The 25,539-nt window shown below is 36.9% G+C and overlaps 1 protein-coding gene across 1 annotated transcript; it reads right to left on the minus strand.

Moving 5' to 3' along the window:
• Window positions 1-431: 431 nt before the first annotated feature.
• CRLF2 (cytokine receptor like factor 2) lies at window positions 432-13,006 on the minus strand. Its single transcript, XM_061988743.1, has 8 exons — window positions 12,931-13,006; window positions 7,448-7,559; window positions 6,551-6,723; window positions 5,052-5,191; window positions 4,161-4,323; window positions 2,460-2,574; window positions 1,368-1,452; window positions 432-704 (listed from the first exon to the last, which is right to left on the minus strand). Exons 1-8 carry the CDS (start codon window positions 13,004-13,006, stop codon window positions 432-434), a joined length of 1,137 nt encoding a protein of 378 aa, XP_061844727.1.
• Between the last annotated feature and the right edge of the window lie 12,533 nt (window positions 13,007-25,539).

A 25,539-nucleotide genomic window follows, 5' to 3' on the forward strand; every position in this document is an offset into this window, starting at 1 on the left:
ACTGATAGAGCCATTTAATAACTGACTGATATCCAAGTAAATAACTGGAGGTAATTCAACATATAATTCTAGTATATCTACAAGACCTTAGCCACATCATAAATGCTTCTAATGTCTAATTGCATTTTAAATTTAAAACAAATTATATTTTAAAAGATTGCATGTCCAGAAAACTTCAGAATATAGTTTGAGAACAAGAAATTGGTATATGCAATATGAACAAGAAATCCTAATTTGGGTCTGCAGCTGCTGATTGCACTAAAACTAGTTTGAAATAAGTATGACTCAGTTAAATATAAATATTGTTCAAAATGAATCTCAGCTTTCTAGAAGAAGTTGCTTAGTCATAAAAGAACTATAAGACACTGAGGACCTGATGTCAGAGTTGGCCAGTGAAGCCTGTACGTTCTGGAGGAAGCTTTATGCAGATTTTATAACATCACATACATGTCATCATTCATTAAAATCTTGAAACCAGCAAAAGAGGCTATGGTGTTGGATGTTGGCATCAGGCAGACAACCTGAGCTGCATTTGGGTCATTATTTTCAGCTACTCCTGAAGAAGAGAAGATTTTTTCCCGAGGCCTCCGTTTGTCACTGTTCTTCTCATCTTCTTGATGGCTTTCTGCCTCAGTCATGCACTCTGAATCCTCATATTCTAGTTTGGTTTGCAGGACTGCATGATCAGTTTTGTCTATCCATTCCTAGGAAAATGAAAAAGTTGATGTGGGCAGTGATTGAGGTAAACCTAGCTGTACAGATACTGATTTTCCCCTCTCAATAGTATTTTTCCAGTATAAGTCACAGTGGAGAAGAAACAGAAGAAATATTGACAAGCAGGACATAAGATAGCAGGATGGAAGAAAGACAGAATGATAGGAAAGCAGACAAAATTCCATAAATTCATGCAAACTCCTACTTATTGACATCACATTAAATACATCTTTGTTTTCCATCAGGGTCTTTAGAAAACCTTGGTTGTGTAAAATATCTGGTGTTACCTCCTTGATAAAGTCATGCATTCTTTCAACCAAGCCCTGACTTAATCTAAATTAAGACTGAATTTACATGGAGGTTTAGGCAAGATAGCATTTCCATATTAAAGCTTTAGTACTAATTTGCATGTGTATCTTTTGTCTTCAGTTTAAGCTCAAAGCTATCTTATATATAGAAAGATTTCCATTTGTCAATTAAATGTTAATTAAATTAAATGTCTTTTCTTGATGATGTTGCATGAGGGGAAAGGCTTTTCTCTGGGTTTAGAGGGTGCTTTTGGAAATGACTGTGAAGAGCAAATATCAGTAGCTCCTTCCAAATTATTCTCAACACTGTAGAGTTTACATCCTTCCTAGGAGGGAAATGTTTACCTGGAAGTTTCCATTATAATCATTGAAGAGATCAGCAAACATGTATTTTGGATCTGGTATAGCAGGCATGACTGACTTTTGAAGTCTACAAAGAGTAAAGAAAAGTTCAAATTGACTTTTTTGTATGGTCTAATCATACAAAGTCTACTTTAGCACAGTTCTGTAGCTACAAATATATTCTACCTGTCTACTTAAAGCTTTGTTTCTTTTAAATGTGTTCTAAAGTCACATACCAGTTATAATGGGATGATAATGACATCAGACTAAAAATGGATTCTGATGGATTTTCAGCAACCCCATCCTAGTAAAACTTGGACAGTATATGTACTTCCAACTGATCAGTAAGTGCTGGTCTGCTTCATGTAGCAGTTAGAGCTTTACATTCCCTAGCCACGTTCCCCCAGACAGGGAAGATGATGCAACGATCAGCTGTATTGACTGACATTGCAAACACAAATATAAACTTGAAATATAGAAATATAGGGGAAAAAACCCAACTTATGATCTAAAAAGGTTATCAGAGTTACAGATACTTCCAGCTCTGAAAATACAGCATTTTTGTCTTTTATTTTTCCCACTGAAAGACAAAATTTGGGGCTTTTTGTGAGTCTTGTTTGCTGTTCAGTGGTTTATTTTTTTTTTAATTTGTAGATTCTAAACATGAACAGTCATCCAACTGCAAGTCCAAAACTGATATATTCCTATCAAAGTTGAACGTACTCAAGCTTACTTCAAACTACTGCAAACAGGTATTGAGTTTGATCAAAGATGCACAGAAGAATGTCAATTTTGAAGATGTGATGAGGATTTAAAGAGATTTCTAAAAAAGAGAAGAAATGTGGAAAATACATAATTTTCTCCCTAAACATTCTTATTTACCTCAATTGACTTGGTTTTGGAAATTGAAAGCCTTGTTGTTTGGAAGGCCAGTATGCATTATCCCTCAAACAGTAACTATCTACTGACATCTACATCTTCATGATGACTTCATTTATCAGATAAACATTTTGAGAGCAAAGAGACTTGATCCTGAATGACAGATCTATTTTCAAGATATGGTTATTTAATATTAAACAATTAAGCTATTTTTACCTCTGCCATCTACACAGAAGAATCAAGAAGATAAGGATCATTAACAGTACTGACAGTAAAAAACTTAAAACAATTACTGTGTTTGACTGAGAAATTATGTCATCATCACATGAACCTAGGAATAATAAAGAAAAACCCTATGTGAAAAAAAGAAATTGTGTAAACAGTTAATATTCCTAATCACACTAAAACATTTACTTTTATTAAAAAACAGACAAGTAAAACAACAGAAAATCCGGAATATTTTTTTAAAACAAGTTCAGTTGTTCACTTGAAACAAAAAAGATATCCTTGTAACAAAAGAAAATTATGCTTTTCTTTATCTAAATTGACTGAGTACGGACAAAGAAGTGGACTTACAGGCAAAGAGTAGAGGCATTATGAATAAATCAAGTATTTCTTAACATCTTCATGTGTTGCGTTGACAGTGATAGTGCAGTTTTCTGCTAACATCTACATTATATACACCTACTTACAATCATCAAAGCTGCAATTGCAATTTTACCTGTAGCCTAAAAGTCTTATTTCCCAAGACAAACAAATAAACAAACAAAAATATCTCCCCTATCCCAGCAAACTACAAGTGTTGATATCCAGAAAATAACTAGTGGCAAAGTATCATCTAACACAGAAGTGAATAAAACTGACGTGTTTGTGCACTTTTTGGCATTCTCGGTGTTTTTCCTGGAGATTTTGTAATGCCAGTGCAAAATTCTACCTCCTCCTACTGGCCTTCTGCTCTCCAAGAGGAGAGTTTGTCAGAAAGCCACAAGAAAAGTTGCTATCCCCAAATATGGTATTCAGAGTCTATGAAATTCCTTGAGCACAGTTTTGTTCATGGCTTCCTCTGATGTTAGAACTGGAGTCAGTAACAACTCATTAAAGCCTTGAAGCTCATGCTATGATGAAGCAGCTGTGTCTATGTCACTGCAAATTCAGGGGCACTGAGAGTGACCAAACCATTAGTCTCTCTGCTCTGTACTTCCTGTCCTTGTGTTTCATGGTTCTGACAAAGCCTAGCGGGTGGCATTTTTTACGTAGCTGATATGATGTGAATATGTTGGGATGATGTGCAATCTTTCCTTCATTACTACAAATCTGTTTTTTTGTTTAGGTAATCAATACAAATACTCTTACCATCAAAGATCTAATCAAAGTCAGTTGCAATCAGTTAAATGTGTCTGTCTGGTGGAAAAGTTGTGCTAAAGCATCATGATTTTGCTTCTATTTAACCTCTTTTCCCCCCATCTTCCCTCCTTTGAACAGTCCAGCATACATGAGTATGAGACTGCTGAGACCTCTGATCTTGTAACTCAACTGGATGTACTTTTAAAACAAACCTCCTTCAAAAATGGAGCATCAAGGATTTTCTTAGGGTTCAGATTTGATTTCCACATATGTGAATACCACTTCCCCACTCTCCATGCATGACATCACTGTCATTGGTGGACCCTAGATACTCTGATAACACAAATAATAAGGACTCTCTTAACTTTGCTGATTATGGAATAAATTTATAGTGTTATGGTTCATCAGGAACAAAAGAAACAGGAGTTAAACGTAGACAGTTAGACATCTTCATGAACTTTGATTGTAAAAGATGGAGTACAATAGTGCAATATTAATTCGTTGCCTGTTATCGGAATCTTTTGCAATCCTCATTTGTACTTAAACAATATATTAATGTAGCACAGAGGTTACCTAATAATGTGCCATTCATCCAAAATGTTTCTGCTTCCCATTCACTGCTGTAATGAACTACATTGCAGTAGGGTACCAGCCTCTTCAGTCTGACACGGAAAGAATAGCATTTCCTTGGATCGAAGCCTTGCTCTCCAACACTGCAACACTTCGACGTTCTGGACTGAGAAGGAAGGTATATAATCACTAATTCTGGTTTTCAAGACAGTACTTCAGAATGTTACACCTGGTCAAGGTAACAAGTAGGATAAGGTATAAGCTAATCCAAAATTTCAGACTTGAATTTTAACTTGAGTTTTGAGGAATTCTGTTTCTTGACTGATTCTTCACTATTTATATCCATTCCTCATTGTCTGATATTGAGTTGTTTATGACAATCCTTACATGGTCTACTCTGTTACAGTCGTATATTTAAAATATGCAAAGACACCTCAATCAAAAAAATATTTGCAAATTATGTCTGAGATTTGAAAGGTTTAAGTCAATGAAATAACATTTGGAAATATTTAACAGTTAACTTTAGAATAAATACAATTCCCGTATCATATCATTAATTTCATTTCATGTTTTTTTCTACCTTTTTCTCTCTTCTTTTCTCTACACTGTTTTCTACTTTTGTCTTCCAAAACATTTTTATTCTGAATAAATGACCTTTCCCTTAGATTGTCCTCAGTTCTTTGAGATTGTCCTCAGCTCTTTTAAGTTATTAGATATAACTTTAAAAGTAAATGACTTCTAGCATGCCAGGGATCTAGGATTTGAAAAACCCTGTTTTCTGCTACCAGTTCTATTTGAAAATATAGGATGGGAGAACAACTCTATTTTACATTCCATGGAGATGTTAATTCCAGTTTCTTCCAATACTGTTTAAAAATGTCATATACAACTTACTTGCCACTCTTTGTCAAACTTGCTTTTGTACTGAAGCTCAAGTCTCAAGCACCTCACAGCTGTCTCTGGTTTATTACAGCTTACAGTTACAGTGTCCTCTTTCCAGAAGAAGGTCACATTTTCTGGTTGTTTGGGCTTTACTAAGAAGAAGATAAACAAATGATGCTATAGTGTCTTAAAAAGAACTTTGCAGTTAAAATCATTGTTATTCCTTCCTTGTCTCAATGTTTCTCTGACTAGTAAGTGAAGAAGGTAGACTTTCTTCTTGGATGACACAGTTTTGCAGATGACCTCCTTATTAAATATCAAAATGGACCTTGACACAGTGATACTGCTCAACATTCAAAGATATTTACCTGTGCACTACTGAATCTGTCTTTCTCTGTTTTCAGTAGGTCCAAAGAGCACACAGTGGTTTGATCCATGTAACTAACTAGTCATCAGTAGTGGGAAATAAAAGAGCACAAGAGTGTTACCTACCTTCTCAATGCTTCTAGTTGCCTTTTTGTCTTATGAAAACCCCACCTTCCTAATTTAAAGGCTTAGATGTGATCCTTGGTATTTGTGCTTTGTTACCTAACACTTTTGAAATTTGTTTTATTATCAAATAGTGTGTTTAATAGCCAAAATTCAAGAATCAGGAGGCAGCTTTCCATAATTTACCAGATATTGGTAAAATTATGAGATATAAAAATATTCTCAAAGTTAGATATCTTTAAAGTTTTTTGTTTAATCCTTTTTGCTAGACCAATATTAAGAAATAATACCAATAACTTATTTGGAATATATATATATTTCAGATAATCCTACCTTGTATATTTCTGCATAATTTTTACCAGAAAAAATCCCTCCACTTCAAATGTTATAGCTATGTGAAATTTTAGATTTTGATAAACTAGTTTCAAACTAAATATTAAATATATATTTCAGGGTAGGAGAGATTTAATGAAAACAGGAATGTCATCTCCCTACTAGTAGGGAGATGTCTCTTTTATGCTGTCAGACAGTACCAGAGCCACTCAACTAATTTCTATTGATATCTGATGATGGTTTAAGGATAACCTCTTTGATAAGAAGTAGCTTGCTATCTCACATCCCATGGAAGATGGCAAAAGAATGGAAGGTTAAAAATGCAAGAAAGATCACACAGTCAGCACAATGACAAGAAACTATAAACTATTATTCATTTTCCTGACGTGAATACCAGGTTGGCTTGCACTAGACTTAGCACATCCATATGCTGTAGTATTTTTGTTCTTATTTCAAAACTATATTTTGGGACAAATCTGACTAGCCCATGTAATCTCATTTTGCTGCAGCTACACAGAGACTTGTGTAACTAATAATCAGTAGTTATGAAAATCAGCACAAAATTACTATAGTTTTGGCACACACACTTTTATACACCAATATAACTGATTTCCTCTCAAACTAAGGACACCTAGAGAATCAGTGTAAACACTAGGATAACCAAACTAGTAGTAATTTTACATACGTACTATAAAAATCGGATTTTAGACTTTTAGAAAAAAACTCTTCATTTCCATTGCTATTCCTGATGGAGATGGCAAGTGTGGGTCCTTCTGTCTTGAAAACACAACCAGAATTATAATCTTGATCCAATAAATAGGTGGGACATGGCTTCCAAACTTTGTGCTTGCCTTCATCAAATCTATAAATTAAATAATATTAGTGAAAGGAACACTCTTACCAATTAACACAAATTAATGTCTTCTTCTTGTTCTTTCTTTTTAATTTTTCTTTTCTTTTTTTTTTATGTTTCAAATACTCCTCTGAAGTGAAGTTTGAATGTGGTATTTCTTGAAGCAGTGAATTTCCTAGTGATGTGAGGGAAATCAGTAACCATACCACTACCTGGGTTTTGGAGTAATCTGAAATTAACAAATATTCTTTGTGGTGGTGATGTTGTTTTCTAATAAAAGAAATACTTGCTCATATGCTTTCATAAACCTGTTTCCAATGTTGTACTGCTAAATATTCTTTCATATATACCACACAGAAGGAAAAGGGAAGATCAAACACTATGACTGTCTTTAACCAGAACATTAAATTTCTGTTAGTCATTAATGACATCAGTTAATAAGGAAAATATACACATACACATAAAAAAAATCGCACTTTCAGTAATTAGTATTTAGCACAACAAAGGAAAAAGGATAAATCTTTCATACCTTGTCCATTGTGACTGACTGTTAATTAGGTTTATTTATTTACACATTTCTGTAGCAGGTTGTGAATACAAACAAGATTCATGTCAGCTGATTAAACAACTCCTAAAAGCATTTTCATGTACAGTTCACAGAAGACCCAAATGGACTTACATATGTCAGCCTCTCAAAGAAAATCCTGTAAGAAAAGGCATTATGCATACTCACGTATAAGAAAATGACACATTCTTGCCAGGAAACGGTTTGCTTGATGTCCATCTGATTTGCATCTTCTCATTATTGAAATTGATTATTGTGGTGTTGATGGCATCTTTCCAACCTGCCCGGGACATTGATAGAGAATATGATTTCAGCAGTGAGTATTAAAACTATCCTTTGACGTTGGCAGGCAATCAGTATTTCAAAACCATGTATGCAATAGACTCAGATGATAATAATAAGACATAAGAAAGTCTAAAAAGCAAGGAAACAGAATAAATTAACCTAATAAATTATAATTTAAAAATAGCAAAATGAAAATATGCACAATGTCACCAAAGAGCACCCCATAGTACCTGGGCCAAACGATATAGACTATTCATATGTATGCAACGCACAAGGCATATGCCTTGAGACCAGCTTTCCCATGTAATTTCTGCTGAGGAAAAGCAGTTAGGAACCAATACCGCATGGAAGTTGTGAGTAAACTGTCAAATGTTTACGGTAAGAAACAAGGTCAAGACTCTTTGGAACCCAGAGCAGATCAGCACAAGCAGGTGTACTGCGTGTTTGATTTACTGTACTGTATGTTTGATCTGTGTGGTTTCTGGCTAATTCCACTTTACAGACAAGTAAGATCATTTAATGCCCTCTGACTGTGTGCAGATATTGTTTCCTCTCCTCACCTTCTTCTTTTTATAGCCCTTCCTAGGGACACAAGTATTTTGGTTCTGTGTCCATCAGCATTCCACAACCAGACACTGAAGGTAAATTTGACACTGAAAAATGGAGAAATTAAGGCAGAAGGGTTAAAAATTCATTCTATATCAAGGAGAAGGACAAATTGCTTATTTTGCATTCTATAAAATATGAAATTATTTTTATATTTATTTGAATGAACAGAGGAAGAAAATGTATTTTGAATATGAGCAAGAAAAAACTTGAGGGTAAAATGTCCAGACTGCTGTCTCCTGATAGTGTCCAGCACTAAAAACCTTTGCTGGAGTATTTCTGCCTAGCAGGAGAATAGAGGATTTTAGCTTTGATTGCTATCTACATTTTATACCACTCTGAACTTTTGAAAAGGTTTAAAGTGGAAAATAACCCAATCTTATCTTATGAGCTTTTATCACATACAGTTATCCTGAATGTTCACAGGAATCAGGACTAACTATCTTGAGGTTACTATCTTTTGTTCCGTAATCAACACTAAGAAGTGTGACAAAGGCATGTGGGTTCAAGAAACTGTTTTGCCTATTTTCATGACTGTATTTCTGTCTATAGGTGTTTTATGATTTTTGTAATCAGTGTTAACCAAAACATTTTTGTACAGGTGTAATCATGTGATAACATGTTGTTTTGTCAAACTCGTTGAAGAGACAGTTATGACAGAAATCCAAGAGACACTGGATAGATATAGTTGCAGGTCCCTGCTATGAGATTCAAGTAGCTCTGGTAAAAAAAGATTATTTTCTTACTCAAGAGAAGGGCTTAAACTAACTGCTCCATATCATAACTAACGCCTGCAGGCTTGTTCTGTAAAGTTTTCTTAAACTGAAAATGTCATGTGTTTTTCTGAAGAATAGGGAAGTCAGTATTCGTATATGCTGAAGCAAAAACAGAACTTCAAAACCTCAAAAGCTATCATAAAATGGAATCTATTCAGCCAGTTCTACTTTTGTTAAAAGATACTACCTAGTCCTCGTTTCCTAACTCCTGAAGCTCTTTGTAAGTCCTCTCAACAGGTCTAACAGATGATCTTGTCTTTAATGAAAGCCACTAAAAAATACAATGATGAAGTGCCTAACAGTGGATTCTTGGTCTGCAATTGCACTAATATATTTTCAATTTTTATTGACTAAATTCTAGCATGGTTGTGCTGCACAGTGTATAGTGTTTTGCTTAGGGTCAGTTAAATCCATATGACTACTTGGACTTTCTACATAGTTAAACATATATTTAATGCATATTGATTATATTTACATGTTCTTCATCTTTATAATAAAATTAACATTATAAAAAAAGAAATATAAATATTAGTGAATGTAGAATATTGTACTGTCCTGAGATTATTTTTATGAGTATAGAATAAATCCTTTCTATTCCCTTAGATAAAATTCAATATGTACTTTCCACTTTCTGATAATTAATCTAATTGCAGATATTTTTGCTTTGAGAAAGAACTGCTACTGTCCATGCTTCAAATATGAAAATAAAGACCAGAAGATTACTTGCTTCCTTAATCACATATTTTCAAGGACAGGTAATTTCCAAATTAGCTTGCAATTCTGAAACACCTGAGAAAAGCTATGGTGCCAAAATTTAGTTTGAATTTGCCTCTGAAATATAGACATGTGCTTGGGAAACTCACTAAACCTATTTATATCATAGACCTGTCAATGTCAGCAGAGAAGTAAAAGTGAAGGATATGGTAAGGTGGTAACCCACCTCTCTCTCTCTGCATGGAGAGGTCAACTACTGAAAGCCTCTTGAGGGTGCCATATTTTCCCTCAATTCCAAAGCAAAAAAAAAGAACGTCAGTATCAAAACACCAAATCACATCAAGTTTTTCTAATGGGATTTTTGATCTCTTCACACTCATGGTAGGTTTGTCAAGGCATGATTGTCTCCAGAGACAGATGACAGGGAAATTAAAGGGACTACACAGGTTTCATAGAATCATAGAATGGTAGGGATTGGAAGGAACCTTTAGAGATCATCTAGTTCAACCCCTCTGCAGAAGCAGGTCCACCTAGATCAGGTTGCCTAGGAACATTATGGAGTGGATAATAAACAAAATCCAAGGGTCTGATCTGGTTGGCCTATTGAAAGGCAGCAAAAGTCAACAATTTATTCAAACCTTAGGCAACATTCATTATTCTGTATTTTTCAGTTATGATAGCTCTGTAATACTTATTAAATACTGTGTTTCTAGAGCTCTTGACAAGTATTATGCCTTCTATTTTCATGAGTTTTATAGCTTTTTGGAATGTAGTATGAATTTTGCTTTCTGTAAAGTTCAGTAAACATTTGTATTCATTCTTTTAGATTATAACATATATACTGCATAATCCTCATTTCAGCATGAAAAGATGCTTAGCCTAATAGGTTTTTAAAGTCTGGATTAAGCTGACATGAAATTCTTTGAGGATATGCACTGGTTATCTGAAATATGGTATTTCCTTCCTTTTATTTTAATTGAAAAGGTGTTTCCCTTTTTTTATTCTTTTTATATACACCTATACACCTATACACCTATACTTCTGGAAGGAGAATCATTTATATCTTTTCTTAACAGAAAGAGACAGAGAAAAAGAGAATAGAGAGGATCATTTCTCTCTCTTTTTTTCCATTTTTTTGAAACAACCTATAACACCACGGATACTCCCAGATAATGTGGCAGCTACTTCATAGTGATTGTAACTCTTTAAAGCACTGTTCTATTCATGACCCCAGAGGCATACAATAGACCAAAGTAAAACATTTATCATCCTTTTTATTATGATAATGGGTGGATGAATAGGTAAAACATATTATGAATAAGCAGTCCCTGGGCTAAAGAGGGGTGGCAAAAACATTCTGTCTAAGAATTGTCTGCTAGTCTAGCTAGGTATGCAGTATGTTGGGGCTTTGTAGAACACATACCTTGACGACCATGATCTTCAAAGAGAATTATCCTAGTTTATATCTTCAGCAAAACTAGACACATACTGGTAAAGCTCCATACAAGACTTTAACCTCGCAGGCACTGCTGAGTGCCTATCTCTTCTCAGGACATGGAAAATACCACGATTGTGTGTAGAGAAAGTACTTTTACATGAGAAAAAAAAATCCTCTGAGTAATAAATTATGCACACACAACCATGAGTAAGAATATGAGCAAGTACATTCCACCTCCAGGGTACTTTTCAAAGTTTGTTACTGAGAAAAATACTATTGAAGTGGGACATTGTAAAAAGGTTGAATGTCACAGAACAGATCAAAAAAGAGAAAAAAAGAGAGGCAGAATGTCAGCCTGCAAAGATAACAGAATGGAACATGCATGTACTGGAACAGTTGCAACCTCATTGAAACATAACAAAGAAGAAAAACCACTTTTGATTTCCTTACACTGATGAAACTTGATAAGTAACCACGTCGAACTTCCACATATCGCAGCAGACTGCATAGAAACTACTGGAGAGTAAGACACAGATCTTAGCCTACAGGTTTTAGTTACCCTTAATACTGATGATCTGTGAGAATAGTTTCATTTCATTAATAGGAACACAGGTAGGCGAAAGTGCAACTTGTTGTGCACAAGACTGCTGAGCTGTATGCACAGGATAGAGATCTAATAGAAAATCCCTTTTCAAGAAAAATAACAAGACAGCAAGATTGTTTTTAATACACATTTTAAGTTAAGACATAATCCTTCCAGCACAATTCTTATAACCTATCAAACAGTGAGGGTTTTTTTTTTTTTTCATATTAACATCCATTGCCAGGCATCACAACACTTTGCATCAAACAAAAATCACCACTGTAATTTTCAACTTTTGTTCCATGAAGTCATGCCATCGGTACAGGATGGCTACAGCTGGTTGTCATCTTGGAATAGGAAAGAGTCATGTCCCCTCACAAGAGAGACAATGACTCACAAACGCAGTTAACACTGAAGAGTCAGGTGGTGCTGCATTGACAAAAACGGTACTTACAGTACCTACAGCAGGACAGAGAGATGATTTAGAGGCTGATAAGATGAGAGCGTAACTTTAAAGTATTTACTTTAAAGTATTTCTTTCTCCTTACAAAATGAATGACAATTTGTGATAAATTAACAAGTGAAGATTAGATTATCAGTCTATCTGCTGGGGTTTATGTTTGATTTCTGTAACAATCAATTTATCTTTGGCAAGATTTAAGTAACGGTATTGAAGACAAACACATGAAATAGAGACATTCTTATATATAGGTAGCCAAACAACCAGTCTGTAATGTTTTTATTAATTTTGCTGTTTAATAATATTTTTACCTTGATGGTCTCTCAGGTGTAAGATATTGCTGGATATTTTCTCATTGTGTTCATTCTTCTAAAATCCTAAGCACTGAAATCTTACCTGGAATCTATCTTATTGTTGTATTTATCTTTATTCAATGTGAAGGTCAGTCTCTTTTTCCTCTACTCTATTATAACCTATACTTTAGATAGTAAGAATCACAGAATCACACAATTAAACAAGTCCTGTTTAAGGAACAGATAGAAGCTTAGTGAGTTCTGAATTGATTTTTAATTAGAAAACTTTCACAGAAATCTGTTATTTTCATCATCACTATTGTGATTTTTTTTTAAAGAATCCACTTTTGTATCTGACAGATATAAAATTCTGTTTGATTGAGTCTTTTAATTAAAAAAAATTACTGAATATAATAACATGAGGCAAAATGTGCATGGAAATATTGCTAACTTACATATCCATTTCTCAAATAAATATCTATGGATTGGAACTTACCAGGAGATTGTGACTGAGAAGACACAAGGTTGCCCAGTGTGAATATCACTGAACATGCTTGAAAGATGAGTCTCATGGTTGGAATGACACAATAGACTGTGAAGAGATGAGCAATCGTAATCTCTGGATTTTAGTGTTTGATCACTTTATACCAGAAGCTGGAGGGAACTGGAGGAAATGATGACAGGAAATAAAAAATTGATTTATCTCTAGCTATGAGCAAATCAGAAGTGCAGGATTTTGGAATGCACACCTTCACACTGTGTTAAAAAATTTAAATTAATTTCTCAGAATATGAATATCTCTTCTGTCAGCACTTTGCTTTATCTTTTCATAGCTGTATCAATCAAAGGTGACCATAGTCTTGATCCAAACAAGGAACAAGTAGCTATGTACAGCTGTGACCACATTATATCATGGATTAAGATACAGACCTCAAAGTGCTCAGTGATCTGAGGGTAGAAGAGGTACAAACAGCCTGCCTCCCAGCCTACAAATACAAAGCTGGTCCTATTAGCAGATGTTTATACTGCTGCTCCACAGGTCTGGTGCACTTCAGCTGGTGCAGAACTGGACACAGGACTCCAGACGAGGCCTCATCAGGGCAGAGTAGAGAGGGAGAAGAACCTCTCTTGACCTGCTGGCCACATTCTTCTTGATGCATCCCAGGATGCCATTGGCCTTCTTGTCCACGAGGGCACATTGCTGGCTCATGTTCAGTTTATGATCAACCAGGACTCCCAGGTCTCTCTCTACAGAGCTGCTCTCCGGCAGTTCCATCCCCAGCCTGTACTGGTGCATGGGGTTGTTCCTTCCCAGATGCAGGACTCAGCACTTTCCCTTGTTGAACCTCATGAGGTTCCTCTCTGCCCAACTCTCAAGCTGGTCGAGATCCTGCTGAATAGCAGCGCATCCTGCTGGGGAATCAGCCAGTCCTCCCAGCTTGGTGTCATCAGCCAACTTGGTGAGGGAACACTCTGTCCCCTCATCCAGGTCGTTGATGAAGATGTTGAACAAGACTGGCCCCAGAATCGATCCCTGTGGAAGTCCACTGGCCACAGGCCTCCAACTCGTTTCTGTGCCATTGATCACCACCCTCTGGGCTCTGTCATTCAGCCAGCTTTTGATCCCCCTCACTGTCCACTCATCCAGGAAAGTGACACACACATCATATTGCCTTCTGGAGGCCTCATCCCCTAGACTACTTATTGCATTCAGTTTCTCAAGTAGGGACAGTAGGAGTTTATCTGCCACACATGACACTGGGAACTGGATTGGGGCTGGGAATACGTCCAGAAGTGCTGCTGTGATTTCTGTTTAGGCTTTTTTACTCTACTCAGAGCCTACCCTAATATGTTCATTGTCCTTCTTAACTCAATGGTACTGTTTGTTATATGAGACCATTATCAGCTTTGTCACATCACCAGTCCCCATCCAGGTAATATAATACTAGATCTGGTTATTCACTTTTCTTGAGTTGGGTGTCTTTACCTGGCTTATCCATCACATAAGGAAAATCTATCCAAATCTCAGTGACTCTTGGAAAACCCAGACCACTGTCTGACACACATGCACAACTCTTTTAACTGTCTAGCCCCTGCTTTGATCAGATTTCTCCAGGCATTAATTCCAGGAACTAAAATAGCAAGCAACACAGAACTTAAATACTAAATTAGGTCATAGGTGGTAGCTAATGGAAAGCTGAAATCGCTCATGATTTCCATACTTTGCACTGCAGAAGTCAATGAGATGAACAAATAAAGGCAGAGATCCAAAATTTTCCGATTCCCCAGGAAATGGCAGCTCCTAAATATTCCCATTTGAGTTAAAAACACATCTTCCTTTCAGAACCTGTCCTATGTGTCTCGAGTGTGATGGAGTCCTATTTGTCTCTGCTTTTTGTACATATAAAACACACTGAACCACAGACCTCCTACAACAGTTAATTCTTTGGGGAAAAGGAGTGTAGGGAGACAATATGCAAAGAAAAGGTATCTAAAATAACTTCTGGCTTATAATTATTTTGATTTTGAGACACTACATATAAAGCAAAGTCTAATTCTCAAGGGACAACAATGCATTTTGACTGACCATTTCCCCCTTTTGGTACCTCAAGTAGTTGTCACTTTCACCAGTCTCTACTTCCTTTTAAGATAGAGGGCCTCTTAAAGTCACTCCTTTTACTGCTTTTGAAACCAAAACTAGGGCTGAGGTCCTGGGGAATAAAAAACAATGCTGCTCAAACAAACTTCTTGAATAAAGCTGACGAACTGTCCAGTTATTTTTGCTGCCGCTGAGAGAAACATTAGATTCGACATTTGAGGGGCACAGAGCCTGAGCACCTCCAGGCTCCCTCCATGCAGCAATTACTAGCCCAACCACCTGACTCAGGTTCTGCTTTCTGGAAGCCAGCTCTGACTACCTGGCTTGTTTTTTTCAAATACAGATGATCCCCATCCATGAACTGAAAAGCCACCTGTGGGCCATGGGATTTGTTCTCCCCCAGTTTTTATCCTCGTTGCCTGCAGTAGTGTAATTGATTAAGTTTCCTGTGTCCTCTGGCTCATCATTGCCATGAGGACAAGGACAGAACATTGTCACAGTGTGCCATCTCTTTAGGGCTCACAGGGAGTGTGTTGACACGTTTATCCTGAGATAACAAAATCCATCCTAATATTGCCAACTTCATGAAAGAACACAGAAACCAAAAAGTGAGGGTGAGCAGAAAATTAGCAGCCAGGGCTTGTGATTTTGACTGCCAGTAGAGAGAACCCTTAGCAAGATGCCCAGAGGAGGAGACAATGCAAGTAATGCAAGTAAATCAAAATAAATCCTTTTGACTTCAGTTTACACTCTGGATCAACCCACACAAACAGCCCTTGGGCTTCTGCCAACTCCACCCATGATAACAGCTCTCAGAGATGGCTTCACTTGCCAGATGCAGCCTCCAGTACTCTTACTGACTTTCATCAGCTTCCTTCCTCTCTATTCCTCTTCCTATTATTATATCAGCAGTGTGAAATGGGTCTTTGATCACCCCATAGTTCAGCAAAGCAAATTGTATTAGTTTATTTTTTCCTTTACTTAGAATCTAAATGATCAATAGCCTGTGAGTAACTTCCATTTAATATTATTTACTTACTCATGGTCTCGGTAACAGGCTCCACAAAAAGCCCTGCAAAATATCAGAAATTTTCTTTATTTTGCAGCAATGATCCCTTGTAATTTTTAGCATTAACAGGAAGTGATTTCGGTGTGCCTGGAGTGCGTGGGACAAAGGTAACAGTGACTCATTTATAGAAAATTGTGAGTCTCATAATGCCATGACAAATCACCTTAGTCAACTTGAGTCAATGCAGCACATTGTTCTGACAGAAGAACCAGATCCTGTCTTGTAATATGTTGCACTATACTTTTCACATCTATCTTTGTGGACAAAGCTTAGAGAATTCATCTGCAAGAGTCCCCAGTGTTCTTAAGATTCACGCTTTTGTGCAATCAATTAAAAAAGTGTCACTTGTTGATCTTTCCTTGTGTCACCATGGCTTGGCCTGTCCCAGCCTTTTTTATGAATGGAAAAAGCAATGGAGGAAAAAAAAAACAAGCAAACATGCAGTAGGTCTTCATGGATGAGTAAGGAGATTTTATTTGAAATCAGATATTAAAAGACTGCATACAAGAGGTGGAAGCAGAAGCAGATGACTTATCAGTATAAAGCTGCTCTTTGATCTTGCAGGAATATGGTTAGAAAAGTCAAAGCCATCTGGAGTTGTCTGTTAAGGAATGTAAAGGGCAACAAGATTCGTTAATAATGATGATTAATAACACTCTGTAATTATGCAATTACAACATTACAGTACTGTAATGCTAGGAAAGATTAGAGGCTAAAAGTATTCTTTTTTGAAGAAGTTTGTTTCTTCCATCTCCTATCATTGAATATTTGGACATATTTTTAAAATTTCCAGTCCTCTGGCACATTCCTTTGCAAAATATGAAACATGGCTACTCTTGCTCTTTCCTGATAAAAGGTGGAACTCCTGTAATCTTGCTTTATTCTTCTTTTCTAAAATGGTAAAGAAGCTGAGAGAAATTCAGCCTAAACTGAGAGTGAATACATATATGTGTGACAAAGGTCTTCTGACATAAGGACACATGAGCAATAACTGGTAGGAAATTATGGTGGATCACAGAAGAGAAGAGGAAGCTGGTGAAAGGTCTGGAGAACAAGTCTTGTGAGGAGCAGCTGAGGGAGCTGGGAATGTTTAGCCTGGAGAAGAGGAAGCTCAGAGGAGACATAATCACTCTCTACAACGTCCTGAAAGGGAGTTGTAGTGAGATTGGAGTCCATCTCTTCTCTCCAGTAATGAATGGTAGGACACGAGGACATGACAGGAAGTTTAGATAGGAGATTAGGAAGAACTTTGTTACTGACAGGGTTGTTAAGTATTGGAACAGGCTCCCCAGGGAAGTAGTGGAGTCACCATCCCTAGAGATATTTAAAAGACACATAGATGAGGTGCTGAGGCATATGGTTTAGTTTAGTCATGGGCTTGCCAATGTGAGATTAGTGGTTGGACTTTATGATCTTAAAGGTCTTTTCCAACCGTAACAATTCTATGACTCTATGGCTAAACATTAATTTGCATTCTGGAAGAAAATATGTTTTGCTGAAGTGAGTATATTCTTTTCTTAATGTACCTTCTCCACATTTAAAAAAAAAAAATCCAAACCCCAAAAACAGAGCAGAAAATAGGCATCCTCAAACTAGTCACCAGTGCTTCCACCACTAAAAAGAAAGGTCAAGTTATGGAACTGATTCAAACACATTAAGTTTTCTTTCTTCCTTCCACCAAAATGTCATTTCAATCTATGCATCTTACTTCTCCTTGAGCACTCAGCTGCTGTGTGCAGTAGGCAGAAGACCACACTAGAAATATATCAAGGCATAATTTCATCTTTCAGAGTTTGAACTACTTTGGAATATATTCAACAAAACATGTAAGTCAAATTTGTGAAACTCCTTTTCAAAATCTCAACATGAATGGGGAAGACCTGGGAATTAAACAATCGTTTCAAGATGGGATCCTAGCCACTCCTGTAAATTACTCACCATCCGGGGCTGTTTTACCAAAATCCTGGATGACTTTTAAAGTTATGAGAAAAATAGCATTGTTTCTGAAACTTAACTTCTATGTCCTGCACATGAGGAAACTGTGCACTGACTTATTTATTGCATAGATTCATAACTATCACTGTCACCATTTCAGCTTATGGAGACCATAAAGGCATTCAGTTGTCACTTGGTGAGCTCATGTGAAACTTCAATGGCAGTTAAAATGTTAGCAAGGGTAAGGGAGGAAAAGAGTAAGATTTGGTCTTGATTTGCTTCTGTGTTTGTGGAGAACGCGTACTCATCCCCATGGATGCTGTGTGAGGGATCAGGCTGCTAGGAAAGCAGGTGGATGGCCAAGAAGGTTTTTGTCTGCAATGTGCAGATCATTGTTCAGGCATGAAGAAGGCAAGCATTGGGCAGTCAATGATTTCATGCTGGTGTTCTTGTAAGGTATTGTAAGAGCCCAATGCACACTGATAAGTCCAAAATGGTTGAAAAACTCCATAAATACACTCTGGAATTTCCAGCCAACTTCTCTCCCCCTCCACCCTCCACTGCTGCAGATGGGGAAGAGATAAGGATTCAGTTTAAGAACTCTTCCGGAGAAATATCTGCACATGCAGTTGTATAGGAGATACTGAAACTAAGATAAGAACATTAAGAATTATTTTTTTCCATACTACTTTTAACATTTTATTAATGCAGTTGTTTTCATGCTTTATGACAAATGCAATTGTTGGATTTTTCTGCTGCTGAGTGCAAAATTTGACATTCGGCATCAAATTAGATAATGGAGTAGATTTGCTTTATTTGCAGTCATTTGCACTTTTTATTAGGAAGGGCCAAATGACAGATCTTTCCTACTACATCTTCTATGGTTGCTATGGTGCAAGCTACAACAATAACAAAAACACTGCTTATAACTTTTCAGCTAGAAGTTAATATCAAGAAATTGCGCTCCAGTTACACCAGTTTGGGCTTTGAAAAAAAACCCAAATCCCACAAGATTTTAGTCATTGTTATTAGGAAATGCTGTTGGTATTTCAGTGGTTTGCCAGTAGAAGGTGTGTTGAAAAAGACTAAATGCTTTCCAAACTTACTGTCTTTGCACAACTGTTAGCAGAAAACTTTTGTGGTATCCAGAATCAAACAGGTTTTTTTTTCCAAAATTACTAGATTGAGTAGTCAGTAATCTCAGTATGTACTGAGATGACTGCAGATTCTTATCCTTGGAAAGAATTTTGTTTCAGGTATTTGTTTTGAAAGATGAAGGTACCACACTCATTTCATTTGTTAGACAGTTTATTGCATTGGCTTTTATCATTTTTTAGATAAGATTAACTCTTCACAAGAACAAACTGTCCAAAAATTACAGTGTAATACTTTTGAAACTACTGAGCAAGGACTTCCAACAACATAGGATTTTATTTTCAGATATGGAACTGATCTCTGTTGGTACTTTCTTTTTGAGAATTTTTATCATCTTTCTCAAATCAATACATTTCTTTTTCCACATGGAGTTTGACTGAGAATCATTATTTTTCACCTCTAGCATGCCTAAATTAAATTACAGAAAGATTTGCAAAACTGCTACTTGGAATTGAGGCCTCTGCACTTGTGATGCACTGAACAGTTTATTCTAGTTTTTGTAAGAGATTAAATCTCTCATGAGCGAACTGAACTTGCCGCTTCTGAAAACGTCCACATTCCACCATTGTTGCTGACATTGCCTTAAAACTATTACAGACTGTAGTCCCTGTTTGAATATATTTTGATACTCTTGAATTTAAATATTTCACAAAATTTTATAAAATCAAATATATTTTGAACAATGTTACCTTGACCTTGAAGTCAGATAGTGAGTTAATTTAAAGTAGTATTAAAATCAACAAAGAATTTAGGTTACTTGCAGGGCAGTACAGGAATTAGAATGCAAGAATGCAGGGCACTATGAAGGGGAAATATCCAGGGAACAGAGTATTTTTATGCTGATATTACTACTAGGAGAAAAATACACCTCAGTCACAGTAGTGAATTTGTACACCTCATTGAGTCAAGGAAATGTAAACAGAAGATTTTGTGCAAATACCAGCTGTGCCGTACAAGTAGCATTTGCTAACAGATAGCAATAGTCCTTAATTTTCTAGGACTTTGAAGGCTAGCGTTTTTTTTTGCTAGAGTGTAAGCTTTAGGAAGAGGAATTGAAGCATGCTAAAACTTTAGAGGACCCTGAGAACAGCTATAGATCAGCGGTAAATTTAATGAGGTTTATCAGCAAGGGATCTGCTCTGAATATTGTTATTGGGCAGAGAGGAACCGAATGAGGTTCAACAAGGACAAGTGCAAAGTCCTGCATCTTGGGAGGAACAACCCCATGCACCAGTACAGGCTGGGGGTCGAACTGCTGAAGAGCAGCTCTGTAGAGAGAGACCTGGGAGTCCTGGTTGATCATAAACTAAACACAAGCCAGCAATGTGCCCTCGTGGACAAGAAGGCCAATGGCATCTTGGGATGCATCAAGAAGAATGTGGCCAGCAGGTCAAGGGAGGTTCTGCTCCCCCTCTACTCTGCCCTGATGAGGCCTCGTCTGGAGTCTTGTGTCCAGTTCTGGGCTCCCCAGCCTAAGAGGGACAGGGAACTGCTGGAGAGAGTCCAGCACAGGGCCACCAAGATGATCAGGGGACTGGAGCATCTTCCTTATGAGGAAAGGCTGTGGGAACTGGGACTGTTTAGCCTGGAGAAGAGGAGACTGAGGGGGATTCTCATTAATATTTACAAATACCTAAATGGTGGATGTGAAGAGGTTGGGACATTCCTTTTTCAATTGTATCTAACAACAGGACAAGGGGTAATGGAAAGAAGCTGGAACACAAAAAGTTCCACTTAAACATTAAGGGAAAACTATTTCCCTGTGAGGGTGATGGAGCCCTGGCACAGGCTGGCCAGGGAAAGTGTAGAGTCTCCTTCTCTGGACGTTGTCAAGACCCACCTGGATGTGTTCCTGTGTGATCTAGGTGGACCTGCTTCTGCAGGGGAGTTGGACTAGGTAATCTCTAAAGATCCCTTCCATCCCCTACCTTCTATGATTCTACGATTTGCAATGAGCAGCAAGTAGGGCTCAGAGATCCCTGATGTCTCAGGCTAAGAAGGCACCTACAACATTTCTACTGATAAAAGAGAGAGAAACAAGGCCTTTAAGTTTGGTGCTTCCTCTAGGAAGATTGCACTGTTGATTTTCTTCCCTTCTTCTAACAGTTCTTTTATAAATATCAGCTGTTTTGCATGTACTCTGCAGAACAGATATATTTCCACTTTAACTTACCTGCATTTAATGAAGGGGTACTTTGATCCAACTAACAGCAAATATTTTTCACATGAGTTTGTTGTGATTCTTAAAATGAGCATATGAGGCACCTGAGCAAGCACCTAGCTCTGTGAAGCACTGCTTGAGGCTGTCCAAAGAGGAGCAGAGATTCTTCTGTAGGAGCAGGCTGATGTGAGAGCTGTCATTGCAGGGATCAAGAGAAATCATGTCTTCCAAACACAAGTAACAGCCAGGCAAGCTTTCAGCCTTTGACAAGCTAAATGGAAGCAGGTTTGGGCTCTGAAAGGGATTTAAATAAGTGAAAACTCCTGAAAACTTGGTTCACAAGCCAGTCAGGTTTGTTCTAAACTAATTAAAATATCAAGAGTAAGATTTGCTAAGACTCACTAAAGAAACATGTAAAATTACCACTTTTTATAACTTACTCCAAGAAATTTTGTCCCCTATATGTTAAAAATTGAATGTTTTAAGGCATTCCTTTCGTGTTGTGTCAGGGACAAAGCAGTTTTTTCAATTGTAAACACACAGGATAAAGTCATTTGTGCCTTGCAGTCATCACAAGGACAAGCCAATGGTGTCATCTGGCTTTGGCCTGGGCTGTGCCCAGCCCATTTCTTGAGTTTTCATATTTGCTCTTCTACATGTACCTGACTGTCTCTAGCAATAAATATGAGCAAAGATGGGTGTCAATGACTTGAACACACAAAAATAAGGGTCGAGTGCGAGAATTTAAGCTTTCTTTCATTTTTCCACATGATGTTCTTGACATGGGTCATCGAAAAAGAAACTACCAGGATGTCAGAAGCATCCAGAGTGCATTGCTATCCTTTTCCTCCTGCACAGTAAAATCATTCCATGTTTCACGAACTTCAATATCAACAGCTTCTTCTGATTATGGGTCAGCACTGTGACCAGTCCTTCATTTGTGTTGTCTGTTAAAAAATGGAGCACACACATGATCAGCAGTCCAAAAACCAACTGCATCACTTTTAATACTAGAATAATATATTCTGGATTCATATTCAGATTGTACTATCAGACTATCTGGATGCCCAAATGAAGCTAAGTGAGAATCAGATGAGATAAACAATCGATATTCTTTAAATCTATAAGGCACATAAATTGAAGAGCTCTGGCTCTAGAACTTGAAATCAAAGAACAGGAACTTGAGTTTCCCAGACATTGAAGTGACAGATAGATAGTCTCGAATTTTTCAGTTAAAATGGTTTTTTGCTTAAAAAAATAATGGATGTGGCTGGTAAAACTAGATGGTTCATTAAAAATAACTCAAAGCTGCTCCATAATAACAATTAGAGCAGCAAGAAGAACATGACTTCATATCTGTAATTTTTCTCACTGCTCCTCCTTTTAAACCATATTTTTTTACATTCTTCACATTTGTGAAGTAACCCTGTAATGCAACTGATATTATTTTTTCCATCCATTTCATCTGCAGAATAGAGATATCTACCTGTTTTCTCCCAGTTTAGTTGTAGTCACAGCTTACAGTGCTCAATTACTCACTTTGGAACTTACAAAAAGCAAGGATTAAAGACCATTAAATAGGTCAAAATGCAGGAAATTACAGGCCTGAAAGAGTCTCTAGACAAGGACAAAGGCTGTTCAGTATGAGCATACAACTGTGTCTGACTTCTCCAGTCGTACATAGCCCTGAAGATCATACAATGAAGATGTAACTCCCATGTTGCTCAATACATATTCCACTGTTAATCAACTTTCCCATTTGAGATGATAGGAGAGTTCATGCTGACGTTTATAACCCACTTCTTAAAATCTACAGCTATGATTTGCTGTCATAATAAGCTGTAAGACACCATCATTTCCATTTTCAGCATTTTAATCCATCCTGACCTCCTGTGCTCCATTTTATGGACAGTCACCTGTTTGGTGCTGAACATCTTCAGTACATAGGAGTGCATAAATCAGATTCTGACAGAAGAAGCTGCTTCCTAAAAAGGAATTAATGTAGAACATTAAATATACCAAAGCTGCTGCCCAACAGTGGGAAGCTTCCTTATCACACTCTGTAGCTGTGTCAAGACAAGGAGGAATGAAAGTGTATGATATATTACTCTAGTTGCAAAGACCTTTGAAAATTTCCCGATTTTATGCTCTTGAGCATGTATATGTCTGTCTGTGTGTGCATACATGCACACACACACATGCATCTGTATGTATAGGTTGATATTCTATATAAATAGATACATAAATACACACATATTTGTATTCCATAACAAATTATTGCTATGCATACATATGAACATATCTATCTACCTATTTGTTTATTTTACCCTGGGATTAATCATACATTTATCATTCATATTTCTAGATGCAATGAAAACAGATTTTAAATGTGACTTCAGTGCACTCCTCAAAATATTGCATGATCAATGTCCTCTACTGTCCTGGAAGACTACTCTAGCAGTTAGTCTGCTTTCCTTTCCCATTCTCATTTGTCAAGGTTGTTTTACTTCATATAACTTGTACATACAGAAAATGAGAGAACTCACATCTCAAGTGGAGTTTCTGTCTATGCAGAGGTGCTTTCAGATGACTGGCTGCATACCTTAAGCATCACAAAATTAATCCAAATCTGACATTTTTTCCTTAGATTTTACCATATGTTAAACACTAGCTGGCAAGCGTCCTTACTGACTGTGCCAGTACCAGCCTCTTGGGGTAATCTCAGAGAGACATCACTGCCCTTTGGCACCAGATTCTGCCCAGTGCTCCTCAGTATCCCATTGTGACTTGGGCCAGGAGCAGCAATGGGAAGTGAGAGCTCCAGCTCTGCATTCAGGCTTCAAACAGCCTCTTGACATTGCCACTTGAACATGCATCTTCAAGTGTGAGAATTCGGGATGAACCATGTGGTGATAAAGTCTTACACTCCTTAAAAGAAAACAGTATCTACTTAATATTCTACTGTCACTATTTAAGATAAGATGTTGGACTAATGAGTAGCAGCTTCAGGTGGAGATACTCATGGGAATACTGAGAAATAAAATGGCTTTAAATATCTGAGTAACTGAAAAGTTAAAAACTAGCTAAATATTAAAAAATAACATTTAATTTCATGCAGAGCTGAGACAAGTGTAATACAGGTCTGCACAAGCACTGAAAAAGCTGAATCAGCTCCAACTGTCCCTTTCTAGAGGCATCAGCAAGACTAGAATTACCTCTATTTCACCTTATTAAATTGTCTGATGCTCTGCTTTCCCCTTGTATTACGTTCCAAAATGAAAAATGGGGCACAGCTGTCTAACTCATTCCATCAATAAGGGTTTCAATATGTTTTGAAATTATTAAAGTATTTAAATCACTAACTGTAAAGCTGTCAGAATTAAAAATTATCATTTCTCCAAAGTTCCAGTTTCATTATATAGAAAATTAAATAACAATTGCAATATTTAAATGGGTTTTAACCAAAATATATCAATGAAATATTTCAATAATTGAGAGATCCAACTACATATTTATGAATGATACCAACCATTTTTAGAGAAAACTTTTCTTCTCAGAAGGTAGCCTTGCCCTGGATGAAAGAAAAAACTTTTCTTCTCAGAAGGTAGCCTTGCACTGGATGAAAATGCTTAGGGATTGACAATGTTAGGTCTCTTTGAACACATGTGGAAGAACATAAGTACTATTTAGCTGACACACGCAGACATGAGTGCTTGACTGCTCTCATTGGACTGGTTGTTCTAGAGACCTGATTAGAGGACAATGAGCTAAAGAAAGTAAAAACAAATAAATAAACACAAGCACATGCACAAAAATTAAGAATAGCGCCATGGGAGTAAAATATTTTTAAAAGTGAGAGGAAAAGATTATTGATTTAGAAACTTGTGTTGTGTCTCTGTTTTGCATTTGGGTTTCAAATGTCTTCCAAAATATGCTCATGACTTCGTGCATAATCAGTGTGACATGAAATTACAGTGACTGCTGATGCAAATGAGGTAATTGTGCATGCCAATTATGTGTTACATGCCTGTTGCCTTGTTTGAATAAGCAATTACTGAATTTATAGAGACAAGCATGTTAACTAGGAATGCATATTAGGCACATAATTACCACCACTTAATTCAGAAAATCAGGCAAAGTAGAATTTAGCAGGGGGAATGGTTATGAATGTTGGCATTTTTCCTAG

This window comes from Colius striatus, chromosome 1, assembly GCF_028858725.1.
Source record: "Colius striatus isolate bColStr4 chromosome 1, bColStr4.1.hap1, whole genome shotgun sequence".
Lineage (NCBI taxonomy): Eukaryota > Metazoa > Chordata > Aves > Coliiformes > Coliidae > Colius > Colius striatus.

Excerpts from the sequence above, each read along its gene's own strand:
- CRLF2 (XM_061988743.1), bottom strand. The coding sequence starts at position 13,006 with ATGAGACTCATCTTTCAAGCATGTTCAGTGATATTCACACTGGGCAAC. Across the intron at positions 6,724-7,447 it reads AATGTGTCATTTTCTTATAC|ATTTGATGAAGGCAAGCACA; the intron begins GTGAGTATGCAT and ends TTTAATTTATAG. Across the intron at positions 705-1,367 it reads ATTATAATGGAAACTTCCAG|GAATGGATAGACAAAACTGA; the intron begins GTAAACATTTCC and ends TCATTTTCCTAG.